General features: G+C 67.4%; 1 protein-coding gene across 2 annotated transcripts in view; it reads left to right on the forward strand.

Moving 5' to 3' along the window:
- The window catches only part of MCF2L (MCF.2 cell line derived transforming sequence like), a 76,871-nt gene that overhangs the window by 51,264 nt on the left and 15,154 nt on the right, over positions 1-10,453 (forward strand). For both annotated transcript variants that reach the window (XM_027776210.1, XM_027776209.1), the window contains exons 11-19: positions 402-593; positions 910-1,101; positions 1,607-1,766; positions 2,337-2,410; positions 2,518-2,591; positions 4,683-4,749; positions 5,321-5,436; positions 6,670-6,739; positions 10,145-10,237. In XM_027776210.1, the coding sequence (XP_027632011.1) occupies positions 402-593; positions 910-1,101; positions 1,607-1,766; positions 2,337-2,410; positions 2,518-2,591; positions 4,683-4,749; positions 5,321-5,436; positions 6,670-6,739; positions 10,145-10,237 (1,038 nt within the window). The remainder of the gene's footprint in view (positions 1-401; positions 594-909; positions 1,102-1,606; positions 1,767-2,336; positions 2,411-2,517; positions 2,592-4,682; positions 4,750-5,320; positions 5,437-6,669; positions 6,740-10,144; positions 10,238-10,453) is intronic.

Here is a 10,453-nt window from a genome sequence, read left to right on the forward strand (position 1 = left end):
AGGTGTGGGTCCTGGGACCAGGTGTTGGGCGCGGTACCAGGTGTGGGTCACGGTACCAGGTGTGGGTCCTGGTACCAGGTGTGGGTCACGGTACCAGGTGTGGGGGTGGCACCAGGTGTGGGGATGGTACCAGGTGTGGGTCCTGGCACCAGGTGTGGGTGTGGCTCCTTCACCTCAGATTGCTCCTCGTCCCCAGATTCTCACGGGTGATACCTCCCTCGGGCCGAGTCGCTCCCACAGCCCTCAGCGCGCATGCCCAGACAGGCGCTGGGTGGAGGCGTTCCTGCCGACACGGCAGAGGGCAGGGAAACCTCTCCCTTGCCTGTGGGTTGGTGCCTCCGTGGCCTGGCGTCCCCACACCCTCGAAGGAAGCCTGAGAGTCCTGGCGCCTGTGCCCGCAGGTGGCTGTGGACAGGGCCCGGGCGCTATCGCTGGAGGGTGAGAAGCTGATCGAGGACAGGCACTACGCCGTCGACTCCATCCGGCCCAAGTGCCAGGAGCTCCGGCACATCTGCGACCACTTTGCCGCGGAGATCGGCCGGCGGCGGGAGCTGCTGGGCCGGTCCCTGGAGCTGCACGGCCTCCTGGAGACGGTGGGTGCAGCCTGCGGCCGCGTCCCCCCACAGCCCTCGCGGACAGCACGCTGAGAGCGGCCTCACGCCATCTCTGTCCTGCTGGCCGGCCGCAGTCTCCATAGGGGAGCAGGAGCGTGGCACCGCGACGGCTCCTCGCACCCCTGCCCCGTGTCCCTTCTGCACGTGCAAGTCAGGCTGCATCCCCTCTGGGCCCGGCCGCACTCAGCCCTGTAACCGTGGGCGGGCTGCGTGCTGGCGGGTGGGCTGCACACGGCCTGCGGGGACGTGACGGCGCCACCCTGACGCTGCCTGTCTGTCTGTGCCTCGTCTGCAGTCCATGAGGTGGTGCGATGAGGGCATCTTCCTGCTGGCCTCACAGCCAGTGGACAAGTGCCAGTCCCAAGATGGCGCCGAGGCAGCCCTCCAGGAGATCGAGAAGTTCCTGGAGACGGGGGCCGAGAATAAGCTCCAGGAGCTCAGCAGCATTTACACTGAGTACCAGTCCATTCTCACCCCAGACCTCAGGGTAAGGCCCCGCCTCCGTCTTCCTTGGTGCCTGGGGTGGGAGACGGGCACTGGAGGGCAGCGTAGTGGCAGGCCATCGAGTAAGCTCCCCTCAGTACAGACCCGTTTCCCTGCTGCCCTGGACAGCGCCTCCTCTCCCGCCCGGACACCTGCTGTGGGCCGAGTCCTTCGCGAAGTCGCACTCTATTGGGAGCCCACTGAGGCCAGCTGCCCCTCCACACGAGGCACCTTCTTGTGCACCTGCCCTCGTGCGCCCAGGGAGCCACTTCCCAGGGTGGCCTTCAGATGTCCCAGAAGGCTCCCAGAGCCTTCCAGCCCACTTTGCTCTGGGCCCAGCGTCCCCAGTTCCCTAAGCTGGTTTCAGACCTGCCACGCCAGGGCGGTCGGGCCAGGAGAGCGGGTTAGGGACGGCACACGGTGGGTGCCCGTGCCGAGGCCCGCGCTGCACTGCTGGCAAGTCTGCGCGCTATGGTGCGCAAAGCCCGCGGTTGGCGGTGTCGTTCCAGGAGCATGTGCAGAAGGTCTTCCAGAAGCAGGAGAGCACAGAGCAGATGTTCCACCGCAGGAAGGCCAGCCTGAGGAAGCTGGCAGCCAAGCAGACACGGCCTGTGCAGCCCGTGGCCCCTCGGCCGGAGGCGCTCACCAAGTCGCCCTGCCCCTCCCCGGGTACGTGTGGTGGCCACCTTGGCCTGGGCAGAGGGAGCCCTGGGCCCCGGAGGGGTGGGCCTGGCGCGGCAGCCGAGGAGGCTCATAGCCTCCTGGAGAGGCCTCCCATTTGCCCGGCCCAGGGCAAGGCGTGGCTCACGGCCACGTCATTCCCACGGTGACACTGTGGGGGCAGCGGCGCTCACATCTGCCATGTGCCACATCAAGGTGTGTGGCCCGGCCAGGAACATGCCAACTGCCGCAGATTTGCCCAACCCGGGCTCCCTGACCACTGTTCTTGCCGCGGGCCCCCAGCAGCCCTGTGCCCCAGAACTGTCCAGGTGCCAGCCAGGCTGCAGGACACTCTCATCTGCCCGCCCTCCTCCCTGAGGCCTTCCCTGACTGCCCCTCACGGCACCTCTCCGCCTCCCGGGGTTTGGGCAAAACTCCCGCCCCGCAGGGTCCTGGAGACTCAGCGAGACCAGACGTCTGGCAGGGACTGCCCCAGGATGTCCCAACCAGGCCCCCCACATCTTCCCCGAGCACACCCAGGGCAAGGCCCAGCGTCTCCACCCCCACCTCTCTGCACAGGTGGCTGGCGTGGGACTGAGTACCCCAGCTCTGAGGGCAGTGCGCTCCGGAGAGGGCCCTACCGGAGGGCCAAGGTAAGGCCCGCCTGCGGCGCCTGCCTCTCGGCGTCCCACACACCTGGGACTCAGTGTGCGAGGCTGCCCCAGTCGCTGCTCGGCCTGACCCACCCTCCTGTCTCCAGAGTGAGGTGAGTGACGGGCCGACCCGGAGCAGCTCGGCAGGAGACGAGGAGGAGAGCCTGGCCATCCTGCGGAGGTGAGAGCCTGGCGGGGCTGGCGGGGCAGGCGGGGCCGCCTCGGAGACGCCAAGGGTCGGTGCAGAGGTGCAGCGTGTGCCTGCGTGGGACAGACGCTGACCTGGAAGGGGGAGAAGCCGACATTTCTCTCGGAAGGTCACGCTGTGCCCCTGCCAAGGAGCCAGATGTGAGGGGCCTCAGGCCCCACCCCCATGCTCAGGGCCCCCGTTCTGAGTGTGCAGGGCTTGGCCAGGGCCCTGTGTCTATGGCGGCCAAGTTCCCACACCTTGCCGGATGGCCTCTGGCACATGGGGACCGCTCACGGTCCCCTCTCCACTGCTCCACTGCCTCCTCCCCACGCCTGGCCACCTCTGCTGTCCTCACTCCTGGCCAGGTGCTCCCTCCCTCCGCCCTGCACGGGCGCCCTGGGCTCACCCCCCTCAGGGCTGCCCGTAGCCCCCGGAGGACCTTCTGCCAGCCAGGCCCAGCTGCTCCCCACAGCCACAGCTCACACCTACACACCCTGAGGTCGTCGCCAGCCCAGCCTCTGACCTGCCCGCCCATGCCCGGTTCTGTGAGGTCTCCGGAGCGAGGCCCCGTGTCTGCTCGGTTGGTGCTGGGGCTCCCACAGTGGCCTTCGCCCACCCGCCGCGGCGGGGGGGGGGCGGCCGGGGAAAGACGGGGGCTCCCAGGCGCCTCCCCGCCCCCGCCGCGGGGGGTGTGGGCAGCCAGGAAGAAGACTCGGGCGTGGGCGTGAGCACCCGGGCAGGGACCGATGCCACACAGGCTCTTGGCGGCCCTCCCGGCCCCCGTGCTGTCGAGGGCCCCACCAGCCTCCATATCGCCCAAGCACACCAGCACCTCGTTAATGGCTCTGGGTGAAGTGAGGTGACTTCTGCTGTCGTCACCTCCCCAGCTGGCCCTCCTCGAGCAGGAACCATGCCCCCCGTCCTGGCCCAGCACCACCTCTGTAGAGCCCTGACCGCGTGGGGCCTCCGGGTGGCAGAACGTGGCTGGCAGGATTGGCAGCCAGTGGTCTGGGTTTGAAGTAACTGCATGTGGGCAGTGGCTGGCGTGGCGGGCAGTGGGCTCGCAAACCCTCTGGCTCCCTGGGGTCCTTAGTCCAGAATTTAAGGCACATCGTACAGATGGGACCGCAGACCCCTTGGTTGGTCCCCTTTGGGACCAGGACATGCAAACACGCAGCGTCACGTGGGAAGGCCCAACAGGAGAGGCGGCGAGGCCCAGGCCCTCCGGGAGGCAGGACACGTGCTGGGCAGCAGGCAGCCCACGCCGCGGCCTTCTGCTGGCCTGCTCTCAGTCCGTGCACGAGCACACCGCCACGCCCCGCGTCACCGTGGCTCGAGGTGGATGGGAGAAGAGGCCCGCTGACCCACGGGCCGGCAGGGTCCAGGATGTGCCCGCCCCACAGCTGTGCCTCCCCAGGGGACACAGGGCAGAGCAGAAGCTGGGGGGCAGCCGCGGCACCCACGCCCTGCCCCTGCTGCCTTCTGGGGAAGTTCACAAGATGGAGGTCGAGGGGCTTCCAGAGGGAGCCCCCAGACATGCAGAAGGGCACCTTGGCTGCCCAGTCCGTGGCGTGCGGAGCTCCAGGCCTGCTATGTCCCCTTGAACCTGTACCGCGGGCCGCTGGGTGTGCTGAGCAAGCTCAGTGCCCTGGGCCCCGGGACTGACCGAGCTGCTGTGGGTGAGGACAGGCCACCACGGCCACCCCGCTCCATGAAGCAGAGGCCACCGGGTCACAGCAGGGTGGCAGTGCTGACTGCATGGCCCTGCAGCTGCTGTGGGGATGCGAGGGTGGGGCCACTGGCCAGGAGGCAGCGGCCAGGCCTGGGGGCTGGGGTGGGGCTGTGCAGGCCGTCTCACACAGGAGAGGGGCGTGACCGCCCACACATACAGGCGAGGCCGGGGGAGGCAGCGAGTTGCTGGGAGGCCCCGTGGCCCCCACATCCCAGCTGCAGGGCCATGAGGCCAGGCCTGGGGGACAGGGCCAAGGGGCAAGCGGCCTAGACCCCATCCCCACTGAGCAGCCATTTGCCTCGCTATGCCCACCCACACCCAGCTCTAACCCCCGTCCACGCTGTCCGCAGGCACGTGATGAATGAGCTCCTGGACACTGAGCGTGCCTACGTGGAGGAGCTGCTGTGCGTGCTCGAGGTGAGGCCAGGCAGGGATGGGCAGGGCCGGGCAGGGCCAGGCAGGGCCGGGCGGGGCAGCTCCGCCCACTGCCCCGCCCACAGCCCCCCAGGAGGCAGGACAGGGTCACAGACAAAGGTGGCCCTGCGGGGTATGCGCTGAGGACAGGGCTCCTTGCAGGGAGCGGTGGGTGAAGGGCTCCCGTGTGGGAATTTCGGGAGCAGGCAGGGCAGGTGGAGCTGACTGGTCGGGGGTCTCTCTGGCTGCGGTCTGGCGGCACGGCAGCCCCTGGGTCGTTCTGGGTCCTGGAGTGGCAGTAGCCGTGAGTGTGGACGTATTTTCACACCCAGCTGTACTCCAAGACCGGGCCTTTTCAGGGCGAGGAGGAGGAGGAAGGTGGGGCCCCCATCCCCACATCCACTTCTATTTGGGGTCGGGGGACCGTGTACTGGAGCTCAGGCAGCTGTGTGCCTGCCGGCGGTCCGCACCCCAGGGCTGCGCATGGCCGCTGCCTGGCGTCCAGCCCTCGCATGCTGGTCTCGCTGCAGCCAAGGATCTGTGCTGACACGCCCCGCCCCGCCCCGCCCCGCAGGGCTACGCAGCAGAGATGGAGAACCCCCTAATGGCACACCTCATCCCCTCAGGCCTTCACAACAAGAAGGGGGTTCTGTTCGGCAACATGGAAGAGATCTACCACTTCCACCACAGGTGGGCTCGGGCCGCCCACCCCATCTCGCACCGCCCTGGGCCATGCTTGGCTGGAGGGAGGGACTCACAGAGGGCCACAGGCATGTTCACCAGGCCGACCTGTGCCCCGATGCGCCTGGCTCCGGGCTCGAGCACCTGGGAGTGCCACCTGCAGGCACACGGAGCCGGCCCGCCCACGTGTGCCTCTGCAAGGCCTCTTCCCCCACGTGACATGCTTGGTGATCATCCCCGAGTTGGGCGAAGGCCGCTTGTCCCCGGAGACCGACCAGCTCCCTGCTCTCGGCAGTGGGCCCCCAGCACTGCTCCCTAGCCACCACTGCACGCCACTCCCCTTACCGCTGTCCACGAGGCCACCTGGGTGAGGTCGTGCTGAGAGAGACACAGCCGTGTGTCCTGGGGACAGGGCAGGTGTGTCCCCTGCTCCACAGTGCCCAGCCGGCCACAGAGCAGGGCCATGGGCCTCTGGCTACACCTCGCCCAGGTGGATGAGGAGCCTTCTCCCTCGGAGAGGGTGCAGAGGCCTTGGCGCGGCCCCGGGGTTGTTAGCCACAGAGCCAGTATCCCCACTGGCCTCCCAGGCAGCTCTGCGCTCTCTCAGGGACCCTGGGGCCGAGAGCTGGTCAGAGTGTAGACGGAAACTCGGCTCACGCGTGTGCGCTGCTGCCTGAGGGCCCAGTTTGGGCTCAGGGCTCTGGCCTGGAACCACACAGCGCACCACATGCCCAGGACCACGCTGGGGCCGGGGCGCAGCACCCTGACTGTCCCACCATGGGCCTTACCTCGTCTGCTGGGGAAGGAGCCTTCTCCAACCTCTGTCACCACCACCAAGGCGTGGGATCAGCCAGGTCACGTGGCGGTGGGACAGGTGTGGGCTGCTCCGGCAGCGTGGTGGGGGGCACAGTCGTGGGCCATGTTCCTGAGAGAGTGGCAGGGTAGGGACAGGCCTGGGCCGCATCTGCTCACCCCGAGAACGTGGTGGGGTGGCAACAGGCCTGGGCCATGGTCCCAGGACCACTGGGGGACGGGCATGGGTTGCGTCCCCAGCAGCGTGGCAGGGACAGGCATGGGCCAAGGGTCCCTGGGAGCATGGTGGGGGGGGCGGGCATGGGCCACGCCATCGCTGCGACTCCTGGCTGCAGCGTGAGGTCTCCTAAGAAGTGTCACCTACGGATTTTGCCACGAACGCGCCACCGTGGCCGCCCCCACACAGCTTAAGGAAGCGTCTGTGTGCAGGGTCTTCCTGAGGGAGCTGGAGAGCTACCTGGACTGTCCGGAGCTGGTCGGGAGGTGCTTCCTGGAGAGGGTAGGTGTGGGGCTCGTGGGGCTCTGCGGGCCTGTGTTCTCGAGGCCCCCGGCCCCCCCTCCCGGGCCACTGCTTCTGGCTTGAGGTCTTGCCCTGGCTCAGTCACCCTCACCGCCAGGTGACACTGGAGCCTTGTTTACTGCTCTGTGGTGGGACCAAGCACGGGGCCCTGTGGGCAGGCTTCAGAGGCTGAAAGGGCTGAAGCCCTGGACTGGGACCTCAGGAGCAAGGGAATGCTGCTGGGGGGTGGGGGAGGGCGCCTGAGCTCACAGCGAGGGAAACAAGACGTCACCCAGGGCGGCCAAGACACGCCTTCCAGGACCCAGGGATGGGTCTAGTCTGTGTGGACCCGTGGTTCACCTGCTCACCGCAATAGGGGCTGAGGGGCTGGTGGTGGAACCGGGCGGACACCGTGGGCAAAGGGGAGACCACTGCCGGGGGACCGAGCGCGAGGGTGCGAGCCTACCTAGCATTCGGCTACATGGAATTAAGCACAGTTTGAAACCAAGGACCTCTTTCCAGAATGCTCTATTTACTACTTGGGTACTATCGGGGTTACAGCTGGCCAAGGGTAAGCACAGAGGGCTGGGGACAGGGGTCTGTAAAGCCGCAGACCCGCACGGCAGGCCCGCGGTGCCGAGTAACGGCCGAATCCCGGGAGGCGCGGCCAGAGCGGTCCTCGGCAGTGGCTGTCTGGGGGCCTTGCAAGCTGGCAGTGGGCTGTCGGGAGGAGGCGGAGCCCCGGCAAGGGGCAGGCTGCCAGCCTCTCAGGGGCCCTGGGGGGCACGCCACTCCCCTTACCGCTGTCCACGAGGCCACCTGGGTGAGGTCGTGCTGAGAGAGACACAGCCGTGTGTCCTGGGGACAGGGCAGGTGTGTCCCCTGCTCCACAGTGCCCAGCCGGCCACAGAGCAGGGCCATGGGCCTCTGGCTACACCTCGCCCAGGTGGATGAGGAGCCTTCTCCCTCGGAGAGGGTGCAGAGGCCTTGGCGCGGCCCCGGGGTTGTTAGCCACAGAGCCAGTATCCCCACTGGCCTCCCAGGCAGCTCTGCGCTCTCTCAGGGACCCTGGGGCCGAGAGCTGGTCAGAGTGTAGACGGAAACTCGGCTCACGCGTGTGCGCTGCTGCCTGAGGGCCCAGTTTGGGCTCAGGGCTCTGGCCTGGAACCACACAGCGCACCACATGCCCAGGACCACGCTGGGGCCGGGGCGCAGCACCCTGACTGTCCCACCATGGGCCTTACCTCGTCTGCTGGGGAAGGAGCCTTCTCCAACCTCTGTCACCACCACCAAGGCGTGGGATCAGCCAGGTCACGTGGCGGTGGGACAGGTGTGGGCTGCTCCGGCAGCGTGGTGGGGGGCACAGTCGTGGGCCATGTTCCTGAGAGAGTGGCAGGGTAGGGACAGGCCTGGGCCGCATCTGCTCACCCCGAGAACGTGGTGGGGTGGCAACAGGCCTGGGCCATGGTCCCAGGACCACTGGGGGACGGGCATGGGTTGCGTCCCCAGCAGCGTGGCAGGGACAGGCATGGGCCAAGGGTCCCTGGGAGCATGGTGGGGGGGGCGGGCATGGGCCACGCCATCGCTGCGACTCCTGGCTGCAGCGTGAGGTCTCCTAAGAAGTGTCACCTACGGATTTTGCCACGAACGCGCCACCGTGGCCGCCCCCACACAGCTTAAGGAAGCGTCTGTGTGCAGGGTCTTCCTGAGGGAGCTGGAGAGCTACCTGGACTGTCCGGAGCTGGTCGGGAGGTGCTTCCTGGAGAGGGTAGGTGTGGGGCTCTGCGGGCCTGTGGTCTCGAGGACCCCGGCCCCCCCTCCCGGGCCACTGCTTCTGGCTTGAGGTCTTGCCCTGGCTCAGTCACCCTCACCGCCAGGTGACACTGGAGCCTTGTTTACTGCTCTGTGGTGGGACCAAGCACGGGGCCCTGTGGGCAGGCTTCAGAGGCTGAAAGGGCTGAAGCCCTGGACTGGGACCTCAGGAGCAAGGGAATGCTGCTGGGGGGTGGGGGAGGGCGCCTGAGCTCACAGCGAGGGAAACAAGACGTCACCCAGGGCGGCCAAGACACGCCTTCCAGGACCCAGGGATGGGTCTAGTCTGTGTGGACCCGTGGTTCACCTGCTCACCGCAATAGGGGCTGAGGGGCTGGTGGTGGAACCGGGCGGACACCGTGGGCAAAGGGGAGACCACTGCCGGGGGACCGAGCGCGAGGGTGCGAGCCTACCTAGCATTCGGCTACATGGAATTAAGCACAGTTTGAAACCAAGGACCTCTTTCCAGAATGCTCTATTTACTACTTGGGTACTATCGGGGTTACAGCTGGCCAAGGGTAAGCACAGAGGGCTGGGGACAGGGGTCTGTAAAGCCGCAGACCCGCACGGCAGGCCCGCGGTGCCGAGTAACGGCCGAATCCCGGGAGGCGCGGCCAGAGCGGTCCTCGGCAGTGGCTGTCTGGGGGCCTTGCAAGCTGGCAGTGGGCTGTCGGGAGGAGGCGGAGCCCCGGCAAGGGGCAGGCTGCCAGCCTCAGGCGGCCTGGCGCTGCCCGGCCACCGTCAGCGAGGCTGAGGGAGACAGCCCCAGCCCAGGCCGCCCACCCCAGCCTGTTGGAGGGGCACACAGCCCTCGGCGGCATCCTGGCTCAGGCAGTAAAGAGACAGTGCTCAGGGGTGGCTCTAGGGCTGAGGCCAGGCCAGGAAAGCCTGGAGTGACCCACAGATGCTGCTCGTGAGTAGCCCAGCCTGTCGTCCATGCTCAAAACGAGCCTGGAGAAAAGGAGAAAGGACCCCCAGACCTGCCCCACGTACCCGGAGCACTTGTGCCCCAGACATCCGCCACCTGGGGCTTCAGGGCCCCTGTGTTGTTGTTGTTGTTTTTTGAGAGGTTTTTGCTATAGGGCGTGTGCGCTCGCCAGACAGACAGAGAGAGACAGAGAGACAGAAAGCAGGAAATCACCCCCCAGGGGGGATGGCCACGCCGCAATCCCTTCTCCTCCACTCTCCTCTCGGGATCTTGGGCACGCACGCACACACGCCCGGCGTGAGTTTAAGCCACCGGGTCCGGGACTTGAACCACGGTCGACTACGTGGGAGTCCAGCGACATAGCCATTACGCTAACTGCTTGTCCCGAGGGCCCCTGTGTTTTAAACAGGGCTCAGATGTTTTCTGTTTGGGTTCGGGCACATGAACGCTGCAGGGGAGAGCCGGGGCGTTGGGGTGAATGAGCACACACCAGGCAGCCCTCACCTCCTGGGAAGGACCAGCAGAGGCCCCACGCACACACCTGTGTCTGGGGCGCTCAGCGGGGCTGGGGCTCCACCACAGTAAGCGGCAGGCCAGAGGGCGTGTGAGCGAGCAGAGCCCCAGCATGGGCTGGGCGGGCTGTGAGGCCGCGGTGTCCTCTGCAGATGGAGGACTTCCAGATCTACGAGAGGTACTGCCAGAACAAGCCGCGCTCCGAGAGCCTGTGGAGACAGTGCTCCGACTGCCCCTTCTTCCAGGTGCGCCGTGCTGCCCGCGTGGGCTGCCGTGCTCCCTCCGAGTGCTCCCTGTGGGCTCCCCCTGCACGTGCTCCCCGTGGCGGGAGGACGCCCTGGGGTGGAGGCAGGTCTAGGGCACGGCCCCCTTGCCGCAGGAGTGCCAGAGGAAGCTGGACCACAAGCTGAGCCTGGACTCGTACCTGCTGAAGCCGGGGCAGAGGGGCACCAAGTACCAAA

This window comes from Tupaia chinensis, unplaced genomic scaffold, assembly GCF_000334495.1.
Source record: "Tupaia chinensis unplaced genomic scaffold, TupChi_1.0 Scaffold000644_1, whole genome shotgun sequence".
NCBI lineage: Eukaryota > Metazoa > Chordata > Mammalia > Scandentia > Tupaiidae > Tupaia > Tupaia belangeri.